Source organism: Magallana gigas, chromosome 5 (genome assembly GCF_963853765.1).
Source record: "Magallana gigas chromosome 5, xbMagGiga1.1, whole genome shotgun sequence".
In the NCBI taxonomy this organism is placed as follows: Eukaryota; Metazoa; Mollusca; class Bivalvia; order Ostreida; family Ostreidae; genus Magallana; species Magallana gigas.
In genome coordinates, this window is record NC_088857.1 from 22,671,775 (window position 1) to 22,695,374 (window position 23,600).

Genomic DNA, 23,600 nt, shown 5'->3' on the forward strand with positions numbered 1-23,600 from the left:
CAAGGAAAAGACTTTCAACAACAGGAATATATTAATGATTTTATTTAATAGGCTAAAAAGTAAAATTTGCACAAACCTTTAAAATGTACATTTCTTTAACGTTTTTACTTCTATCAACAACATAAGCACTTCCTTGTAACTTTGCGACACACCCAATCAGATTCAGGAGTCTGCCCCACCCACAACAAATGGTAACCATGGCAACAGTCAACAAACTTGTAATCAGCTGGGGCCTTCCTGAGACACTTTTTTGTGTGTACATTGTATATTACATTTATATTTTATCTATATTTCTAACATATATATATATTTATTTAAAACAGAAATGACCACCGTACTTCCCATACCTTAACAAATAAAAGCATAATAAAACAAATAAATGACTCTATCTTGTAGACTTATAAACTAAGAAACTCGGTGCATGTTTTTGCTAGCATATAGAATTCAAGAAAAAAAATCCTATTTTCAAAAATAAAGTACAGCACATCATTTGGTGTACCTTTAAATTCTTAACATTCAAAACGAGAAAAAGAAACTACTGTTTTGATGTACATGCATATTTATGTACATGAATTTTCCATAACAAATGACATATGGAATCTTTTAGTTCATTGCACACTGATAATAACTGATCTACAAATAAATGTCATGAATGATAAAATGTCCTGCATTTAATGCTGCAAAACTATTTCTTATACATCTTTAAAAAGGGTTTTAAAATGCAATACCTAAAAAGAGAAATATAAAAAAAAAAAAAAATTTGAATAAGCGAAGAAGAGTTATCATTTCATGAAACAAGAAAATGATTGCTGTAGTTCCGACTTCTTTTGATTTTTTTAATATAATCTTAAGTACACATTCCTCTTTCCCAACCCTCTCCTCATCCAATTATCTTTTTTTCAATTTTATTTAAACTTTAAAAGAGAAAAAAAAAATTATCAGAAAAGATAACAAAAACAATAATCACTAACAATAAAAATAGAGGGGAAAAATAACGCTACAAGAAAAACTGTCAAAACAGAAATGAATTGATGATCAGTCTACCCCTATGATCAACACAAGGATCCCTGCTTGAAATGTAAATATATTAAGCACTTGTACAACACTTGTATAATTATAGATATAGGTGATATTTAATAGGCATGGCACATATAAAAGTAGCACTAAAATGTGTTACTCCCAGTAATGAATACAAAAAAAAACAAAAAAACAAAAACATGAACATAAAAAGAAGTTTCTCCTATTAAATGCTGCTGAGATTTATCGTTTCATACAGTCATTGAATGAGAAAAAATATTGTCAAATAATACGAAACTGCAAAGTCTAGTTACTCTTTCTGTTGGCTCTTTCTGAAGGCTTTCTATTTTATTACCCTTTGTTCCCTAGTTTAAAACATTACATTAAAACACAAAATGATTAAAACAAGACAGATGAAAACCACAAGCTCTGCTGTATTATATACCACACCTTGCAATATAACTAACATATGCAAAATATATCTCATATTTTTTTTCTGTACACAGCCATTTTCACAGACATATCACAGCCAGTGGTCAAGGACCTAGATTATTCCAGATCTATTTTGTCTCCAGCCAATCAAACATTTCGTAGCAGTTGAAACAATTTCCCCAAGTACCACAACAAATCGTCATTTCTATTTACACCCAACATACTTTTTTCACTCCATAATCTATACACATGGAGTGTGTATGTCTTAGTTTAATGTACTGATTTGTATGGCTGGAAATACATCAAAGACTAGGGATGATATGCAAGTAGAAAAATGACATTGCATGTCGAGTACATATTGAGGAGCATATTATGCAGTTTCATCAAGAACGTCATCAAAAACTAACATTTTCAAAAAAATAACATTTTGGCATCAGTACAACATTTGTACATGAATTATCCAATGTGCATAGAAAAGAAAGGAGTTAATACAGAAACAAGGATTCAGTAAAAAAAATCTGAACACTTAATCCCTCCAAAACAAACATGAAGAGTTCTTTCCCTTGGTTTTGCAAAATGCAAAAAAAGAGTTAACATATCTTCCCAATACCTTACAACAATTGAAAGATTTTGAATTCTTATCAATAAAGATTTCTCATAATACAGAGCTGCTGTGTTGTACACACATTATAACGCTCTGGATCCCGATGTTTTTCTCTGCTATCTGACTCGTTTCTTTTTGCTTGATTTTCCCTTGCTATTTATGTTGCTTGTGGTAATTTGACCCAAGTCTGCCAATGCCTCTTGTATTGCAGCCTCAAGATTTGAGTTCATTTTTCTTCCTCTGTAATAAAACATGCATTTACAATTAATTCTATTTTTAATTGATAATGGTACTTTACACCAATATTCTTTGAACAATAATCAATTCGACACAGAATAACCCAGATTTAATACTGTAGATTGGCAAATATTCACGATGGTTTTAATTTCACTATGTTCGTGATTTATCATTTTTCCGCAAAATTAAACCCATTGTAAATATTTACATAAGTTTTTAAAACATGTTAATGCTTATACTTTGATTAACTGGTTTCTTGGAGCGTGAAATTAAAAACCATCGCGATTGGTACTTTCTGAGAAATCGTAAAATTTTAACAAAGTGGAATTAAAACGACTTACAGTAATTGTTGTGAATTACATAAAAACACTTTTCCCCCTTAAGTTACATCTTATAGCTAATGGTTCAATGCAGTAAAAATCAATTTTAACAAATAAATCCTGTAAATAGCCGTTTAGACATTCTTCTCTACTTATGAAAAAATTCCAGTACAGATGTACCTAATTCACAAATAGAACACTATAGAGAAGTACAAGGACAAATAATTCTTACTTCCTGTTCCTTTGCCTTTGGTGGGCCTTCAGTCCGTCAACCAGGGACTTCAACTTGTCCTGCTCCACCTGTGTAAAGGTATGGTCTCCGTACCACTTCACCCAGATCTGGAAATAAATATAATGCTTTATCACAAAATCCATTTTCATTTTGTTCAATACCACACATCAAATGTTTCTTTGAATAGAATTGGAAAAATTGCATCATCTTGGACATCACGCATGGCAAACTAATGTGAAAATCATTTACTGATGACAAATACAGTAAAACACGGTTATAGCGAACACGCTTATAATGAATTGACGCTTACAACGAAGTGATTTCTATTCCCCGTGACTTTATTTCATGTTGTAAACTTGATGGATATAACGAATTAAGCTTTTAACGAAGCAAAATAGTCAGTCCCTGGCACTTTGTTATAAGTGTGTTTTACTGTATAGTTGATAGTACAGTATGCTTTTCTATAAAATAACAAAACAGTAAAACATCCCTGAAGTGCTTTAAAAATAAGGATTTGATGAGGATTAGTTGACTGTGATCTAACAAAGCCCTCTAAAACCTAAATTTACCTTCCCCATCTCCAATGGCTCTGGGTCAATGACCTCGCAAGGTGGCACCACTTTACCAGGCCAGGAAGGAAAGCCCCTAATCTGCCCCCAAATCAGGTCACCTTCAATGAAGGTCACCCCTCCATTGACTCCTTTAACCACAGAAGAATCTGCTGTACAAGAAACAAATAATTGTTTAAATCAATTAAATCAACACAACATTTAAACATTTTTTTAAATTAAATTTTTAAATTGTCCACTGGCAGAATTTTTGTAATTATTAGTAGTAAATTAATAACTCATGCAACACGAATTAAACAAACTCTTTACCTGTAAAATCTTCTGTCAGAGATTTGGTTCCCAGTTCTGTTGTGTTGTTGGAATGTTTGGTACTGCTGGTCACCACGGGAACATCACAAATTGGACTACCACTGTTCTCCTTGCTCTGACTCGAGTCTGGTACACACACACTATCATCTCTTCTAATAGTTTTTCCTTTCTGAAGACTTGAGATCTTGCTTTCACTATCTCCATCACAAATTTTCAAGTGCAAACACTCTTCCTCTGTGGTGGCCTTCTTGTCACTCTGAGCTTCCTCTTTATCATTGGTGTCTGTGCTAGTGTCACAATCTTTTTCCACCTTTGTCTGAGTGCTACTATTGATTCTTGTGTCATCTTCTGAGCATTCTTGAGATAAATTTTCACCATCATAGTCATGGACTGGACCCTGGGAAACACAGCAGTTTTCTTGTTCTTCATTGGAATGCTGGGTATTGTAACACCTCATTTCTTCATTTACCTCCAGATCATTGGACATCACTTGTTCATCTTCAGACTCCCTCTCTGTAGGTATTTCAGCATCCACATCCATTTCATCTTCAGTCCTCCTGTTTTCAATCGTCAGGTTCTTTGAATCTTCTTCCCTGGTGCTGTCCGCTATTTCAGAATCTGTATTTCCGGCATGGGTACTGGTGACCTCTGAACTCAGTTCCATACTCGATTCCTCGTCATTCTCCTGACTCTGCAAGGGAGGTGACTCTGTCGTTGTGGAGACATCATTGACCATTGTGACCATGGACAAAGCATTGCTGTCTTTTCTGTCCATCTCCATAGAGAACTGGGCAGGAACCTTATTTATGTCACCAGCACTAAACTGGTTGATAAGGGACTGCATGCCCTGGAGTTGTTGAATCTGTTGCAAAAGTTGCTGTTGCAATTGCAAGGTCTGCAACTGCATAGCTGTCAAGTTACTGCCAGTTGTGAGATTGTTCCAAACCTGTTGGGCATTTAACATTGGTGCAATGTTTGTCTGAAGCTGAGACAGAAGAGAATTGATATCAGGTGCACCATTCTTCTGACCATTGTTGAACACCTGGACCAAAGGCATTTGGAGGTTGGGTAGCACCAACAGTTGACCTGTTGGGTTAGGTATTCCAGACTGCAGGTTGCTCTGAGCAAGATCACAGGAGTGAGGTGGTAATCCCTGCTTGATCTGGTTGGCATCCATGTTGATGAATTGACCTAAAGGTTTAATGCAAACGTTAGAGTTATTTCCAACTATCTGTTGATTCCCAACTCCACCAAGATTAAAATTACCAGGCATGCATTGATCTGGTGCATATGCAAGATTCCCTGGCACCATCAAAGATGATGGATTCATCACTTGGTTAAACATGGAACTGTTCTGAGCACAATTCAAAGCTGGATTAGAAAACATAACAGCATTTTGATTAATATTTCCAACAGCAGATAGAAACTGTGAATTCTGAGTGTTCATAATTGGCGTTGCTTGAGTGTTAATAATTGGCGTTGCTTGTGTGTGCATAATGGGAGTGGTCTGTGTGCTCAAGATGGAAGTGGCCTGTGTATAAATAATTGGGGCTTGCTGGGTGGTCGCAATCTGGGCACTCTGAGTTTGGATCAAGTTTGCCTGTGATCCTGAAATATGAGCTGACTGAGAACTAGCCACTGCAGGCTGCTGAGATATTAGCTGTGTAGTCATAACAGGTGCGGTAGGTGTGGCAGTGCTTAGCAGAGGTGCACCACTAGAACTCAGGATCTGTGACATTTGCTGACTGTTATTCAAGACAGTGAGAACATTTGAAACTTCTGTGCCGATTTGTTGTTGAGATCCTGATTGCAACAAAACACTGGGTATTTGTGAATTGATTGAAAATGTGGGAGCTGTACTTGTTGATATCTTTAATCCACTGGAATTTGAGCCATTCTGTTGAGATGCTGGTAAAATTCCTGATGCACTTGAAGAGACTAATGTAGCTTTCTGTCCAAGAAATTTTAGAGCATCTTGCTCATTTGCTATGATGCCAACATTGCTGCCAGATTTATCCAGAAAGTTTTTCTGAAACGATGTCAGCAACTGCTGAGTAACTTGAACGTTGCTGAGTTCCGTTGGTTCTACCGTTGTCTTCTGTGCCATTTGAGCCCGTGCTGCAGCAGACAACATCTTACTGGCAGGAAACTGATTTGACATATTGTACCCTAACAACTGTTGAATTGTGCTGAAGTTTGGTAACACTGCACCATCACTCTGTTTAGAATTGACAGTGTTCAGTGTTTGCATTGGTATTGTTGCAACATGGGCTACATCTGTCAGCTTTATGCTGTCCGAGACTTTGATTTCCACTTTCGGAACTTCGGGTTTTCCAGTATGATGAACGATAGATGTGGGCATCATGGTTTCTGCTGGACATTCTCCGTTAGAATCACTAGGAGATAAAGAATGGCATCGGTCTTCAGTGAAAGTGTTATCACTCATGGACAGAGCTCTCATGGTTGTGTCCGATATCGAGATACTCAGGTCAGGCCTATCGGGCTGAGAGGTGTGAACCACCACATTGGTACTGATGTCAAGATTGTCATTGGCAGTTCCATAACTGGATGAAGTTGGTAAAGAATAGGTTACCTGGGATGTGCTTGGATTTTCTTTTGAATCCTGAGAACCAGAGGCTAAAGAACTCTTGATCATAAGAGCTTGGTCAGCTAAATACCCTGTAGCATTCTCTACAAACTGACTGGAAGGAGTAGAACATTTTACCTTGGGTATGGGCCCATGCCCGTGATCTTTGAGCACACTAACATCCACATTAGGCGGTGGAGTATCACTTTCAAAAACAGAGACGGTTTTCTTTTTTTCTTTTTTCGCCCTTGGTTTTTTAGATTTTGGTTTCTTTTTTTCTGACCATGATATTGGGTCTATGAGGTCTGATAGTGCAGGGTTTGTGAATCTGTACATGGAAGGTTTGGTGTAGGGCATGGGATAGGAGGAGTTACCTCTCTTTTCCAGGTATCCAGGAGGCACCCCAAAACCACCGGTTTGAGGAAACAAGCTGAAACTCTGGGGTCCCATGGTGGGGCTTCCTAATGGAGGGAGATTCACAGCTTGATGGGGATGAACACTGTCTGTAGGGAAGAATGTTTGAGACTGGGCCGTTAACCCGACATGACTGTTTCTGGCAGCATTGATAGCGTCTGCTATATTTTGAGGGTAGGAGCTAGGTATCATTCCTGCTGAGTGCATGGAGGAGAATTGCTGCGTGTAAACGTGAGGAGCTTCTGAAACGGTCTGGAGAAGAGGTTGAACAACACTTGGTGGTGGTAGAGGCGGAGACATCAGACCTGTACGGGGTGCGCTGGATGGTGGCGTTTTCACATGGTCTGTTGAGGACTGGATTTCAACAGAGGTCATAACTGGCTTGTCCATGTGATCTTTTGATGCCTGTCTGGCTAGAGTTTCCTCTTCCAACCGAAGTCGATCCCTTTCTGCAATTAGGTCTGCTACTCGAACCCGATCGTACGGAGAACTATAGCTCCCAGCCCTACTCCTCTTTTTCTTTGTTTTACTTTCTGGAAATAAAATATATATGTTTTCAAACAGATAGCCACAAACTTAAATTTCAACCCAAAGTTTTATGATATTTTGATACTTTTAAATTTCCAGATGTGTCCTAAAACAAAAATAACAATTTTATTGGAAAGAATCTGGCCCACTTGTCTTAATTGACACTTACTGTCTGTAGACTTGGAGCTCGCGACAACCCCTCCCCCTGGCTCCTCTGTCACTGTGAGGGCGGAGCTCTGGAATGAAGCCATGTTAATGATTTTACGTCGATGGTTACAGAGATTTGTCAGGTCCTCTGAAGACTTTGTCAGTTCCAGACTCCATTTTGTTGATTCCACGGAAACGTCAAAGTTGAATGTTTTACTAACCACCACAGGACATTCCAGCCCACACTTACAAGTTGAATCAGACAGCAAGTATTGGTTGACCTCCTCTATTGAACACAATGGCACATTACTTGGACTGTAATAAAACAAAGACAACTCCATCATGTTAGCGGAATGTATAAATTATATACAACATAAGAAGTATAGGGAATGGAATAAAACAGAATCAGGGGACAAAAATTCATTTAATACCTGCACAGGAATTCATTTGATTCCTAACCGAAACTGACATACTATCAGTCTTCCTCCAAAGGAAACAAAAACTATTGGAATATTGTAAAAATGTTATTGATTATTGCACATGTAAGATTTAATATATCAAGTCAGATCAATAAAGGAAAGAATATATCATTTTAAAACTTCCAATCAGATTATAACAGGGTGGAGTTAATACCTCTCGTGACTTGAATAAGAGAGAAAAGACAGAGAAAGTTAAATGATGCAGATGAACATTATAAGTTTTAAACCGACAAACAAATTAAGTCTATATTACATCTAGGACTCCATATACTGAAGTATAGAAGGGGGTCAAGTTTCTCACTCAAAAATTGGCCCAATCTTGGATGTTTTGACATCATGTCACTCCTAAATGTAATACTATTTAGAATTTGTCATGGGCAAAAGCCAGTTTGGTCAGTTTCTAAAAAATCAGCAAAATCTTGGATGTTCAGTTTTGACATCATGTCATTGTATATATAGACTTTGTCACCGGCCAAAGCCAAATACTTCAAAGTTGTAATAATGGATAAAATGGAACTTAATTTATTTGCCAATTTATAACTTATAATGATCCATTAAATTAATCTCTCTTCTCTCTCTCTCTCTCACTCTTTCAAGTCTTGAGCGATGTCTCAACTCTGCCTACTACGTTTTGATTTGACAAAGGTCTGTCAAAATATTATGTTGAAACTTTTCTGAGGTTAACGCCTATTGAAAGCTTCTACACAGTTCACAATAGCACTTGGAAAATTTTACCAGTGCAAGCGAGGATACTAAGATGGAGACATTTTTTTTCGCCAAAAAATTCACACAAATACAGCAACTTTATTTAGCAACGTAAAACCACTGTTTCTATTCTTTAGAGTTTTGTAAATTTCAACTTAAAATTGATACACTGGCCATTCCCTAAACTTTGAATTATTTTTAATAAAAAAAAATCCCACCCTGGCTGGAATTACCACATAATCTTTTATTTTCACTTATCTCATCAGAAAATGCCTTTCTATCAAAAAGACTTACGTACTATGTACTTTATACAGCTTTTTTGTCTCATGTTTTTTTCGTCCTTCATATCTACATTTGCAAACGGTTCTTGAATTCGCGCAAAAGATAAAATTATATATATGATAAATACACTTTCTAATTAACACTACTTTAAAAACTGTATCAAATTCACCCAGTCTTAAATTCACCTGCTGACAACGAAGGCAAAAGAATCGAAAATAAAAGGGGGCAAATATTTAGTATATATAGATAATTTATTAGCTCCTTCACTATAACTGCTGTTTTGACAAAGATTGGTTTGTACTGCCAAGGAGCTGTATACCAAGTGATCATAAAAGAGTCTTTCACAATTATCTTATTCAACAATAAGTCACATATTATACATTTATTGCATGATTGTAAGGAAAATATGGTTTTTCTAGGGGAATAAATCTTTGTATTTCCCTCACAATCATGCAAAAATAATTAAATGTTAAACATGTTTTATTCTACTCGACTGAAGTTCGACAATACTCAGTCAACTAAGGGATGAGCTTTAGAAGAAATATAGTCAGTAATAAATTAAGACACCCTGTATTTAAAACCTTAATCTTATTTCATAAACGAAAACCATTCATCATTTATTATACCTGTAATATACAAAAAAAAAATCATTTATTATACCTGTAATATACAATAGCACCATCTTTTTTCTCTCTACTCCATCCCAAAGGGACAATGATTTGTGAAAGAGTTTCTTCTTTCATAAATTTTGGACTTTCCGATTTTGGAACTGAAGTAGATTCCTTTTTTGGGGGGTCAACACTCCCCATCGTCACCTGTTTTGGAACCAGAATCTCTCCTTTGTTTTGTTTTACATTCACATTTGAATGATGAAGTACTTTGTTCACGTCGATCTGGTTTTGCGGAACAGCATCCCCTGCAGGAAGAGCATGTGCAACAGGTGATGTCACACTTTCGTGTGTGGAGGACACTACGTTTTCTTCCACTAACTCCTGAGATTTGTGTTGCTGAAGAATTATTTTCTGTGGTATACTTGAGATCACATTAAAAACATCAGCGTGTTGACTAAGCAGCCTCTCTGAACTAGAAAACGGAGCACAAACATTTTCATAAACAGAGGTTTTGGGAATAAAAGCACTAGAGTTTATAATGGGAGCGTTAGATGTGTGCATTGGGTTTGTAGCTGATGATACAGTCACTCCCATGCCTGGCATCTGGTTTGATATGACATGAAATCCGCTCGGCACTCTATCACCTTGGTTAGCATTTCCAGCAAACAGAGCTTGCTGTTGATTGAATGATGGGGTTAAAAAACAATGGCCGAAACTAGGGAGCGTGTTATTTGAAGGCACACAAACATTTTGTGCCATGTTTGGGTACGGTGACAAATTTTGCATCCCTAGTCTAGTGAGATGTGGAGATTGCTGGCCCTGCATTGTCAGACAGTTTGAATAGTTAGTCTGTCCAATAAATGTCCCCATCGGTGGTAAAACATTCACTTGTGAATTCACCATATCACATTGCACAGTTAATCCCTCCACAGATCCAGAACTTGAATTGTAACCGCCCATCATCATCGGATTGTACATCCCAGAACTTGCCATGGCAGTCTGCTGATTATAAAGCCCGGTATCATTGGGCATGACATTACGGTTTCCACCTGAGGGATCCATCATATAAATATTGGTCTGTTATCCAATTCCTAGGCTTAGAAAATCCTGCATGATGATGAGGGGCAAACTGAAATATATCGAAATGGCATTACATTAATCTTCAGAGAAAAAAATCGTTTACAGTAGACGTTATTAAACTCAAATACAACATCTGTGTGTTTCAAAAATTAGTTATGCTGACCCAGTTTAACAAAATGAAACAGCCCGAGGTCATTTGGAAGCGAAATATAAACGCGGACGTCGTTGAAAACACGAAGAATGTGAAAGGAAATGGTTGCTTGTGCTCATGAAAAATATCGCTATTTCATAAAATGTTCAAAAAATGATATATCGCATGTGGCCAGATCAGCTGAACAAATCAAAACAACGAGTGTATGTGTGTATGTGTGTGTTGACCCGTACGACAGGTGTCCCATACCGTTCACGAGCACAAAAAAGCAAAGAGACCTACCTCTAGCTAATAAATAAATATTTATTCCTATCTATGCATATTATCAGATTCTGTATGGCATTCAAGCCTGTCCATTATTTACGATCGATTTCTAAATACATTTTTAATCGTTTAAAATTATAAAATGGCCGACTGCAATATTGCGCATGTGTTGACAAATCGTAATGCGACAAATAAATTATTGCGCCGTCGCATTCCCCCAAAAATTGTAATTATTGCGCGGGCGCACGTATTTGCGATTACATGTGCGGATCTAGAGGGGGATCAGGAGGGGGGTCCCGACCCACCCCCTCCCCCCTCTGGAAAATGAAAAATCATAAAATTAACATAGTCAAATTAGTTTGTATACATATAATGTAAGCCATTGATGATTTAATTATAAGGTCCAGGGATGTATTTATAAACTGTTATACTATAGTTTACTGCAATTTCATCAAATGTTCATTTAATACCAATTTTCGTGGATTTCGCTGTCACTGAAGTGCAATTTATAATAGCATGTTGTGTGAAAGAATCATTCCCCAAGAAATAACAAATCCCTGTTTTTCTCTAAATCCACGAAAGTTTCTGCCCATAAACACAAGTGAAACCTCAGTACAAATATTTTTTTCTGGTTTGAGTAACCATGCATTTAATTTTATAAATTTATCAACAATAATTTTACAGCATACGATTTTAATTGATACTCTAAATGCACCATTAAAAATATTATTTCTTGGTAAAGTGTGGGGGGGGGGGGGGGGGGGGGTCGATTCCATGATAATTCACATTTTTATAATTATGTGTAGAATGAAAAATGTTTGCTGCAACAAACTATGACCTCCCTTGTTATGTGCCTGCTTATTAATGTTAACAACTAAGCTGAAACTGAAAAAAATGCTGTGTTTCTAACAGTGTACAGTGTCACGATTAATATTGGCCATTGTAATCTAAAATATAGGGTATTTCTTGCATATATTTCTGAATCATCAAACACTTTACATTTTCATTTCAGGAGAGTGAATATTTATGATTTCCCAGTAGAAAAGAAAAGACATTAGATATCCAACACTTTTAATGAAAATGATCAAAACAAAATGACATAACATTATACAATATCAGTGTTTCTTTCTGGATTTTTGAACTTTAAATTTCTGACGCGACTGCCTCTGTTTCTGTCGATGATTTTGGAAAGCTTGTTTCTTGGCTTTGATTTTCCGCTGCTTGAGGATTTCCTCCTTGTGCTTCAGCTCTGTCCGATTTCTCTTCTGGTCTTCTTCCTCTTTGAGTTTTGTATGCCCTAAACAGATAAAATTACATGTATTAAGAAGTGAAAACTCAAGCTGTCTTCAATTTTATACAGTGAACATGCACATATTTGTTAGTATGCATATACTTACAGTTTCTTCGCTTGGTTCCAATGACCTTTAACCTGTAGCTGTTGTCTTGGTTACCAGTGTTAGTTTCACGTTCTTCCTCTTCATCTCCACTGTCATTGGCATTTGCCATTTTGTTTTTGTTTAACCAGTCTTTGTAAGTAAACTTCAGTCAAGGAATCTTCATTTCAAATCACACTCTAATCACATATTTTCTTCAAATTTTTATGTTAAATTTATCAATTTGCAAATTAACCAAACATCTTATACTGAAAGACCACCTCCCTTATACATGTACTTCAGAACAATAAGATTTAAATGACAAAAACCATTTAAATTTTTTTTAAAAGGATATGCACGAGATTTATAGGAAGCTGATATCATAGCCCCACTCTCTGTTCTGATCTTTTTCTTGCCAGCTGCATTGTCATTGGTTGTGACAAACTTTTTCTTTTTTCTGTCCCTGATAAGAAACAAAATAAATAAAGGCATTAACATATAAATGAAATTTTGAAATATATCTCAAACACTGATATCTCAAGTACAATGTTCATGTCGAAGTAATTTATAAGTCCCAACCACTTATTTCTTAAAGTATTTACCGTCAATATCTCGAATACTTGGATATCTCGAAATTTTAAAATAGTCCTATCCAGTTCGAGATAATGAAGTTTGACTGTACAGGTATTTTTTTTTTTTTATTCTGAATTCTTAACCATACTCACCACCTCTTGTTTGACATGGGTTTAGATTTATTAATCTCATCTCGCAAGTCTAACACAGCTCCTGTCGCTTCTTTGTCAAAGGAAGTTCCTAAGCTTAATCTGAAATCAACATGATTTGTATTTACATTTTCTTTTGGATTAATGTTCTGTAAAGAAAGCAATACTGTAGATTCCTAATTAATCACGGGGATTTAATATTTTTGAGAAGCACCCCTCACGGATTTTTAATTATATCAAATTTTGTTCAGGAAAAAAAAAATTAATCATTAGTTTCTCGGGCAAAATTTTGATGAGGGAGACATGTTTTTTTCCAAAGGTTAAATATATATATTTTTTTGTTCTTTTTGGTTTAAACTGTGCGTTTCCTTTTGAAAGAAAAAGTTTTTTGCAGATGAACAAACATGACAAATAAGATATGCCTCTGCTTCATAAGGGAGGATCTAATGGCATTTCAAACGTTGAATTTGCCTGATAAAACACTTAAAAAACAAGAGGCCCATGGGCCACATCGCTTACCTGAGAAACAATAGACATAATAAATTCAGCTTTATGGAGTCATATACAAACTGTTTTTTTAAATATCTCTTTTATGAACTCTTATATCCCTTTACCATTATCTCAGTAATTTATTGCTGCATTTTACATTAACATATCACAATTATCCGTACCCGAGTTCAGACTGGAAGTCTTTGGGACGATAGTGAAGGTAGTTTTCTTCATCTCTTATACTCTCCTGCTTGCGTTTCTTTTTCCTCTGGGGATCAAACAACTTGTTATTGGCTTTTCTTTTTCCTCCAATGACTGTTCGAAATGTTTCCTATTACATTGAGAAAATATCAAATTTTTCAAAAACCGAGCTGCAAGTATATGCAATTCTCTACATTTGAAATATTCTAAGAGGATATCATTTATCTTGTAATTTCTGTTATGAAGGCTGCTAAAAAAAACAACCAAACAAACGAGAGAACCATGGGCCACATCGCTCACCTGAGCAACATAAGACATAATTAAATCAGCTACATGAAGTCATATCCAAAATATTGGGAGAATGAATGAGTAAAACAGATCCTGTATTAAAAGATTTTCAAATTTTTCTACTGATGTTATCATGTAGAGTCCCTTTTGTAACTAGATGATTTCATATTAATATCACACATTGAGCACTGCTATTCTCAAAAAGATCTTAAACAATATAAACCTCCATCAAAATTTAAACCCCTTGTGTGGCCCAAGAATTATCCAGGACATAGTCTAAACAACTGAGGATCAACAAATATCAATATGCCTGCATATTAGTAATACTATATATATTTAAGAATGATCAAATTTATTTCCTATGTAAAAATTTGACCACTCCCCCCCCCCCCCCCATTAAAGTCTCATCATTTTTTATTTGATTTTTAAAGATTTTTTTCTATATATATATTACACAACCTGAGGATGCTTCCACTCAAGTTACAGCTTTTCTGCTTAATTAATTTTTGAAAAGAAAATACTACTCTTTACATTCCTATTGTAAAAATTCGACCCCATGGTAACCCCACCCTACCCTCGGGATCATGGTTTTAGCTCAGGTGAGCTAAAACAAAACCAGCAAACAAAATTTTCATGCTTGAGATAAACAGTATTGATAAGATTATCTGTTTTAAGTGTTTGTTTTTACCTTACCTTGACATTTTCTTCATCAGCCATCAGCTGCTCTGTTTCCCCTCTATCACTGTCGTCTGATTCTGCATCCTTCAAGTCTGTCACCTGCTTCGTCTTCTTTTGGATGACTGTTTGATGGAAGGCTCTCTTATGTTTCATCACATCAAAGCTCCTGTTTTTGCTTGATGTATTTGTTTCGAAAATTGTCTGAAATTCAATTCAGTTATCAAAATCACCACTGTATCAAAATATTTCACTTTATTCTTTTCAATAATTCCAATATAGGGCACCTGCTCCAAATACTTTAACCAGCTCTAAAAACCTTAACCTCTTTCAGCATCCAAAACCTATGGCTCAGATTCAGCATTCAAGCCTGTCAGGTGTATGAGTATCATACCATGCAAGTTTGGTGAAGTTAGGACCAGTAGTAACTTAGAAATGGCTAGCAAAGGGCACCTGCTCTAAAAACTTTAACCTGCTCCAAAAACCTTAACCTCGTCCAGCATTTAGAATTTATTGCCCAGATTCAGTATCCAAGTCTTTTAAGTTCATAAGTAGGTCCAGATGCATCATCCATGCAAGTTTGGTGAAGATAGGACAAGTAATAACTTAGATACAGGACCTGCAACAAAAACGTTAACCAGGCCCGGATGCCGACGCCGAGCCGGGGTAATAGCATAAGCTTCTTCCCCCCGACTTTGTCTTGGTGAGCTAAAAAGTGTAAATGGTTTTAGTAAATGGATAAATTTTAAAAACGTGTTCTAAATGTATATCTTTGTAAAAACTTACTGAGTGCCCTTTATATGCCTTCAATGCATTTAATAACTCATTCTTCTGCTGTTCTTCCGTACTGCACTCTTTTGCTACAAAATACCAGAAGATTGAGGCAACTACTCAAAAAAGATTTGACCTAATTAAAAGATAAATGTATGATAACTTTAATTCAAAATATTTTCATCACAATGACAAATATTTTTCCTTTCGTGAAATATTAATAATCAGATCCATGCAAGATACTAAAAACTGATCTAGTCAAGTTTTGACTGCAAATCATTGAATTCCAGAAGCTTAGCAAATTCAGTACACAAACGTGTCATCTTCACTGACTGAGTGTGACTCCCTTTTTGATGGCGAGAGTAAAGGAAAATTGTTTGCAAGGATGCAAAATTCAGTAAAATTGATACCAAATGATATTAATGCTTCACCAATTACCAAACACAGGGTGCAATCCAATGTTATCCGTAGACTGGATCTGTTTGTAGCGTTTAATGGACTCCTTGGCCGGGAGAGGCCGAGACCTCAGGTATTTCTTTTGGGCATTTCCAACAACTTTTTTCATGTTTATCTGATAAATAAAACCCACAATTTTTTTTTTTAAATACATAAAATACAATGAACAAATTAACATTATTTCTAAAATCATATTGATGCTTAATTCTCAAGAGGCATTTTTCATGAGAGAAGAAAGAATACAGGTATTTGGTACTTAAAGGGTGCCTGCAGCCCAGCCCATGTGAAACATATGTCAAAGAATTTATTTACCAAAATTTAATGCAAAAAACTGCATCGAAATATAAAAAATAACGGAGTTACGCCACTTCAATGTGGCTATTTTTACCTGTTTTTAGAAATCCAATCAAAAGAAAATAGAATTAGGCGATAACAAGGCTTCCGTGGAAGTGAAATCACGAGGTCAACAGGAGGGAAAACGTTCCAAATAAATGCCTTAATTTTTACTTATATAGCTCACTTTAAAAATGACAAAATTTACAATTCAGCAATTCAAATTTTTTTTTTTTAAAATGTAATTAAATATTCATTTCGGAAGTTATTACATTGATCATTTAATTAAGTCTCTATTTCTTATATCTATTAAAGTGCAACTTTCTTTCAAGCATAATAGTCAGCAGTTATACTCCAAATAGCTTTATAAGCCGTTATACTAATGCAGAATCATTATGAAATCTGAATAAACTTGAAAATTTTAACAAAGGATGTTATTAAGTGTAAAATAAAATTCCATTATCGTATTTTTAAAGAATACGAGACAGACTTCATCATGCAATCATCTTGGACTTTTGCCCTGAACTATTAATGATCCTGTGTTTATTTAAAATTATTCCTGTTTTGTTTTAATATGCATGCTGTTTTGATAATTGGTTCGAAATTAATATTAATGAATAATTGGGCGACATAGTGGTAATGTCTCATATGAGGAATAGACCCCGCATTACCTTTCACAAGATACCGGTATGTATTATCAGTATTATCAATAATGTCATGGAAAAATCATCCAAAATATGACAATATTAACAAAGAAAAACAAAAATATGTTTTTATAACAATAATGCTTTCAGTTGATTGATTGTCATTTGCTACATTGCTACATAGACTGTGAATTTATATGCATAGTGTGTTACATATTTGACTAAATTTATGAAGCAAACAATTTTCCAAGTTCGGCATTTTCGTTCCATACAAAAACGGTTTTAAACTCAAACAACAGTACAATTAGTCAACAAAGGTTTATACGGAAATAAAAATACGGAAACAAATGTTCATATTTCGATTAAACATTTCAAGAAAAGTAACAGTTTTCATACAATTTTCTTGTTTCTCATAGAGCGGCGTTGACCCCGTGACGTCACAATTAATCTCACGTCAAATTGGCTTGATTCAAAAATCGTTCAGGTGTGAAATCTGGTTTTCTCCAAAGTACTCATGCGATCGCAGTAAAATTTTCAGGATGATGTTTTTTAACATAGATCTCCGTAATATCAAAAATTGACTGGCACTGCAGGTACTCTTCCACTTATCCTCAAAATATGCCGTTCATGGTTTACAAGGGGTATTAATTTATTGAATGGGCAAACAAAACATAGGTAAACACAGATTACACAGCTCTCCGAGACGGGACATCACCTGTATGAGACCACCTTTATCATAATATATGAAAATCATAGTTAATAATCTTGGATATTTATGGATACTGTATTGTGGTTTGACACAATATCGTATACATTGTATCACATGTTAAAATATTGTTTAATAATTAAACATAAATTGACATAGTATTGTAAGATACAACTTTAATCAATACAGTAATAAAACTTTGATGTTGCATCTAATGAAACTATACAATATTCATATGATATATCATATGATACAATATGTACTCCGTCTCGGTGAGCTAAAAAATTAGTCTCAAATGTGTCTCTATGCATTTAGAGTACATCTATAGGAGTTTTGGACTCACCAAATCAATATGATCCTTGTGCCAGAGCCTGAGCTGTTCCTCCTCTTCATCAACCACTGTCTGTGGAACATCTCCCAGGACCCCGTCCTTGTCTGAAACATTATCAAATAAGTCCCCAAAAAATATTAAAATTTCACAAACATTGATAAATGTGTTTAAAAATATGAAAACTTCAGAATTACTTTCATTGTGTCCAATGATAGAGAAATTTCATTTGGATATTGAAGCACAACTGCAGTTTACACTCAAAATTCACACAATTACTGTATATATCCCCATGAACATTTAAAAAATTAACAATCTATAACCCCCTCCATATATTTAACTTCTTTATGGACACCTTGTTTCTCTAACCTTCTACATTTTTAAGCTGTGAGGCAATAGTTAGGGATCTCCCTAAAAAGATGTATAAATCCAGGAGGAAAGGCACCTCATCCTGGGCCACCAGAGAATAGGCGTACCCCTCCCTGCCAGCCCGGGCAACACGACCTGTGTACAAATAAAACAAATGACTTTAATGCCAAAAAATATTTTTCCATTGAAAAAAAATAAAATAAATTACATGTGTAAAGTGAAAAATTCTTATAACAAAGTGTCAGAGACAAACAATTTTGATTTGTTATGAGTTAAACTCATTGAATTCTATGATAATTTTTTTTTTTTTTTTTTTTTTTTTTTTTTTTTTTATAAAAGACTATCACAGATGAAACTGCATACTTTGGTGTTAACTTGAATTCATGATATTTGTGCTTGCTTTAAATCTGTTTTATTGTATTTGGATTTGATAAAAAGTATTTTTAATTTATTTATTTTTTAAACAAACCATGTTATATTTATTTATATCTGTATGTAAGGCTTACACTAAAATTCCAATTAACACAGGCAAATACTCACCCACTCTGTGCACAAAGAGCTTGGACTTGGCTGGGAAGTTGACATTTATGACATTGTCCAGCAGAGGGATGTCGATTCCACGGGCAGCGAGGTCAGTCACTATGAGAACCTTCACTTTCTTGTGTTGAAACTTTGCTACATTGATTTTACGAGCAGAGGGGTCTAGCGAGCTATAGATGTAAGTAGAATCTATCCCAGCATATGTCAATATCTGAAATATTGTACCATACTGTATGTAAATAAAGATTCACTTGACCATAGCAACATGTCCAAAAATTCTTTGAACTTTTTTCCCCATCCATACACAAAATTGAGATCAATAATGCTTTGTACTCAAATTGAGAGCACATCCACAAATTTCACCCTTAATTTTCATATCAAATTAATGCCAAGTAAAATTGTTATTGTTGAGATGGTACAGTATTTAAAAGATCTGTATAGGGGAGAAAACTCCTTAGTCATTGAATTCAGAAAAATAAATATTTGAAAATCATACCATATGAAGATATTCCACATGATGCTTCGTCGCAGCAAATACAACAGTTAGCTGATCTAAGTCAATGACATGCTTGAGAATATAAAGCAAAATGGCTGGTTTGTCCTCCTCACGGCATCGGAAAAAGGATTGCTGGAAAATTCAAACAAAGCACATATTATGTATCATCTTCTTTTTTAAAGCAACAATAAACCTTATTTTTTTCTCTCAAACATTTCATTCTTTACAGAAGGCATCCTCTCCCACAAACTAAATCATTCTGGATAAAGTCCCTTCAACTAAGATTTCAATTTTCAATAAATTAAAGAAGCCAGGTAAAAGTGAATATAAAACACATGTACCTTCAGCTGCTCACTAAGTTTGGTTTCCACATCCAGCCTTAACAGTGTTGGGTCATGAAGTCCAGCTTTAGCAAACTCTACCAGTAGCTTTGGCAGAGTAGCCGAGAACAAAACTGTTTGTCTGGACTCAGGCAGCCTGTGAATTATCTCATGCAATTGCTCTTGAAATCCCATCTCAAATAGCCTGTTCAGAGTGAGGAAGATAATCCTTTAATAATGGCATCCATGTTATACATGAAAATATTGATAGTCTTGCTATGACTTGTTCTGATGTTATTTCTAGTTTCTGTGGTTGTTTTTGACTAAGTCTAGTACCTGTCTGCCTCGTCAAAGACCACATACTCCACAGATTTGAGTTTCTTTTCCATCTCCACTAAGACGTGCATTAAACGACCAGGTGTGGCTATGATTCTGAAAAGAAGAGGAAAATTTCAGATGAATGCCACTGCAGTTTGGCATAACGTAAACTTTTAATACATGTATAAAGTTTTTCTTCAAAATTTCTTATGCCTGAAGTAACAAAACTTACATATCAGGGTTTTCATGAAGTGCAGCAAACTGGTCATCCATCCTAAAATAGGATATTTGTGGTTTTCAATTTTAAAGCAAAAATTATATCAGTATGTTACATTTTTCTGTAGATTATTCAAATCAAATGTGATCATTAGTATATTTACTTGTCTCCTCCTAAAACCACTGCTGCTCTTAGTCCTGTATATTTTCCCAGCTATAAATAAACCAAAAATCATTAATTTTATTCAATATACTATTATTGGTGACAACTTTATTTTTGAATGATACACTGGTTAGTAGTTACTAATTTTGTGTCCAAGCCTTTTCCTTTTTTTGTTTTACAGCTGAAAGGTTGCAGAAAGAAATTTCAATTCAAGTATGTTATTCTCACTTTTACCTTTATTTTCTTTTTTTTTACCAATAATTTTTATATACGCATACTGCACAAAATATATTAACAGAGTTAAAAAATGCAAATGCACATCATCTATACCTCTTTGGTAAATTTTAGAGTCTGTAATGCTAATTCTCGAGTAGGGGATAAAATAAGACCTCTGGCCCCAGACTTAGCAGTGTGTGTTTTGAGTTTTTCAAACATTGGAATTAGAAAAGCTGCAGTTTTTCCACTTCCAGTTCTAGCCATAGCAACAACATCTTTTCCTTCCATAATCAAAGGTACAGTCTGAAATAGAACGAGTATTAATCATGAAAACACATACCTGGTATACGCGGCACACCAAATTTTTATTAATATGGAACTTGAATAAAGAAAAAATATGTTACAGAGATTTTGGTAAAAAATCATGTACAAATAAAACCTTAAAGCAAACTGATGTTTGAGACATGTCAGATATACATGTACCAACTACCTTTCTTTGTATGGGAGTAGGTATTTTGTATCCTTTTCTCAACACCCCCTTATAAACTCCATGAGACAAACCTGAAGCATAATGGTTCTTTGTAAGTGTATACATTTTCTTGATTATTATTTCTTGATACAGTTAGCAAAATGGATAAGATATTTTGAGTTTTATGATGGAAAATCTTAGTTACCCATTGATTGAAATCCTCCAGATTTCTTCTTTTTCCTGTTCTGTTCTGTCAACCATTTTCTAGTATCCTGAAGCTCTTGGCTGGAGTCAGAGTCTGCATCTTCTTTGTCCTGTTTAGTCAGAATATGTTTTACCTTGACTTTCTGATATAAATGTATGTGTTAAAAATGCTATTTGATGAAACTTTTTACATGATGTCTATGAATCTTATTTTATGCAAATACCGGTACTACTGTAAATTCCCAAAATTTGCTCTTTTTAATCAAAATTGTGAGAATATAAAATTGCTACATTATATAAGTTTACAACTGTTCGTAAAATGAAAGCCAGATTTTTAAAAAATGCAAGGAATCATTCTCCTGAATTTAGGCAGATTTTAATTTTACAGTTTTCAATGTTTTTCTACATTCCACGACCAGACTTTGTCTTTTATGGGGTTTAGATCAAAATTTAAAATAAGTTATGAGAGGGCCAAGGTATTAGCCTAGTTATCAGCAAAAAAAGAACAAAACTTCCCAGAGTATGATTGTAGTGTCAGATCATATGCTTGACTAGCCTAACCAATCAACGTTTTCAGTTTTTGATAAGCCTAGTGATTGAGAAGGTCAGAATTGTTTGAATACCTGCACCAAATAGCTCAGTTGGACGGTAGCGCATCTGATTCAGGGGGCTCAGGTTTGATTCCCAGTCTGATACATCATTATCTCTCCCATTCTTTTACATTTGAGGCCTACCCCTTGAACTAACAGGTTAACTCATACCAGGGGAAGAACCTGGGAAAATCTTTGAGGTCAAAGATCATTTAAGGAATGTGATGGTCAGACCAGTTGAATTCTGGTGCTAGATACCTTAGTTGGTAGAGCACCTGACTAGAGATTCAGGGGGCCCAGGTTCGAATCCTGCTCTGGTACGTCATTATTTCTCCTTATATTTTAAGCAATATATATATATCAGTACCTTCCAATGTCTATTAGACACGTTGACCGTAAACAGCCAATTTCAAAGCATGAGGTCAAATGTTGTAGTGATTTCGATGCAAATATAATTAATGTGGTAAAATGAGACTATGAAAGAGCAACAGTGTTGGTATTTAAGACCAATTATCTGAAAATTTAGGCAAGACATTTTTTTTCAGTTGCTACAAAGCAAGTATAGGGGACAAATTCCATTGTTAAACCAGGTCCGTAGGACATCTGTCATTTAACAACAGAACATTCTATCTAAATGGGTATCGGGTGCGTTCACCCTATCCACATGTTCGCCTTAGTCCCTTCGCTCTAGGTCCCTTCGCTCTAATTATCGTTCGCCCAAATAATCGTTCGCCTTAAACCTCGATCGCTCCATGTTTATAAATAAACAATATTATAAATTATTTCATTTACGTTTAACTTAAAACTTGTTAACTTTTATTGATTATTCGTATAAAATATGTTTTTCCTTCATCAAAAATGACGTTTCTGGTATACGTTAATTGTAAGATTTTATTGCCGTACATTGTCGATAACCGTCTTCTTGTTTTTAGAATGATTCGCTTGGTGTTTTTAAACAATTAAAAAATTTGAGACTTTAATTGGCTCATTCAGAAGCCTAGCAGATGATTATCACCTATTCTATCTTTTTTAAACTACTGTCAACCATGGTGATTATTGTGTAGAAGTAGAAAGGGCGGAATTGTTTTCATTAATTATATTTGTATCTTTCAAAATGTTTAAATTGACCAGAATACACAAAAATATATAAATTAATTAATCCTTTATAAAATTAAGGCGAATGGACACAGTGCGAATGGCGTCAAGAGCGAACGGACCTAGGGCGAACGAAAACTAGAGCGAACGGCGTCAAGGGCGAACGCGTTTTAGAGCGAACGAACAGCCAATCATCTAAATGTCTCGATTTACTAAATTATTACAATTTACATACCGGTATGAAGATTTGTTGCAGATGTTTTTGACCAACAACTTCCATTTCATCATTATCCTCCTCAAAAGAACCACGCTTGTTACCCTTTGAATACTTCCTCTCGACCTTCTGTTTGACAGCCTTTTTATTTTTCACATCACATGCTCTGTTAGTGTTATCATTTTTGCCATTAGGTTTCAATTTCGTCGATTTGGTCTTTCTCTTTTCAGATTTAAAAGTTTGAGTTTTACTTTCATGATTTTGTTGATCTAATCTTTTCTTTCTCCACTTTGTCATAATGCTGATTATTTTAAATGTCTACAAGTCACACACGCATTGTTATGTTATGGGGGCTGCCATTTTGCAAATTAGACAACTCGTTCTTAAGTATAGAGGCCATTTGACACAATCAAGAAGAAGTAAAACAAATCATATT

At 35.1% G+C, this 23,600-nt stretch overlaps 2 protein-coding genes across 5 annotated transcripts; both read right to left on the reverse strand.

The window, feature by feature from the left end:
• Positions 1–468: 468 nt before the first annotated feature.
• Positions 469–11,142, reverse strand: LOC105343387 (methyl-CpG-binding domain protein 5). 4 transcript variants are annotated; one of them, XM_034478467.2, is made up of 7 exons: positions 10,987–11,142; positions 9,523–10,602; positions 7,419–7,711; positions 3,721–7,254; positions 3,412–3,560; positions 2,843–2,949; positions 469–2,293 (listed from the first exon to the last, which is right to left on the reverse strand). In XM_034478467.2, the coding sequence occupies exons 2-7, from the start codon at positions 10,536–10,538 to the stop codon at positions 2,170–2,172; spliced, it is 5,223 nt and encodes a 1,740-aa protein (XP_034334358.2). In that variant the 5' UTR covers positions 10,539–10,602; positions 10,987–11,142; the 3' UTR covers positions 469–2,169. The 4 variants fall into 4 exon arrangements, with proteins under 4 accessions (XP_034334358.2, XP_011449019.3, XP_034334353.2 ...); XM_011450717.4 differs by having other exon boundaries at positions 3,412–3,563; XM_034478462.2 differs by lacking the exon at positions 10,987–11,142 and adding an exon at positions 10,717–10,954 and having other exon boundaries at positions 3,412–3,563.
• Positions 11,143–12,022: 880 nt separating this feature from the next.
• Positions 12,023–23,551, reverse strand: LOC105343386 (ATP-dependent RNA helicase DDX54). The gene is made up of 20 exons (XM_034478484.2): positions 23,186–23,551; positions 21,267–21,375; positions 21,083–21,153; positions 20,707–20,895; positions 20,378–20,427; positions 20,230–20,271; positions 20,016–20,111; positions 19,701–19,884; positions 19,360–19,491; positions 18,864–19,074; positions 18,324–18,458; positions 17,970–18,061; positions 15,926–16,058; positions 15,503–15,576; positions 14,735–14,920; positions 13,735–13,883; positions 13,067–13,165; positions 12,697–12,804; positions 12,366–12,502; positions 12,023–12,265 (listed from the first exon to the last, which is right to left on the reverse strand). The coding sequence occupies exons 1-20, from the start codon at positions 23,459–23,461 to the stop codon at positions 12,084–12,086; spliced, it is 2,655 nt and encodes an 884-aa protein (XP_034334375.2). The 5' UTR covers positions 23,462–23,551; the 3' UTR covers positions 12,023–12,083.
• Positions 23,552–23,600: the final 49 nt, after the last annotated feature.

Excerpts from the sequence above, each read along its gene's own strand:
- LOC105343386 (XM_034478484.2), bottom strand. The coding sequence starts at position 23,461 with ATGACAAAGTGGAGAAAGAAAAGATTAGATCAACAAAATCATGAAAGT. Across the intron at positions 12,805-13,066 it reads CCCATGTCAAACAAGAGGTG|GGACAGAAAAAAGAAAAAGT; the intron begins GTGAGTATGGTT and ends GTTTCTTATCAG. Across the intron at positions 12,266-12,365 it reads TGGAACCAAGCGAAGAAACT|GGCATACAAAACTCAAAGAG; the intron begins GTAAGTATATGC and ends TTATCTGTTTAG.
- LOC105343387 (XM_011450717.4), bottom strand. The coding sequence starts at position 10,538 with ATGATGGATCCCTCAGGTGGAAACCGTAATGTCATGCCCAATGATACC. Across the intron at positions 2,950-3,411 it reads AGCCATTGGAGATGGGGAAG|ATCTGGGTGAAGTGGTACGG; the intron begins GTAAATTTAGGT and ends ATTTATTTCCAG. Across the intron at positions 2,294-2,842 it reads CAAAGGCAAAGGAACAGGAA|AGGAAGAAAAATGAACTCAA; the intron begins GTAAGAATTATT and ends GTTTTATTACAG.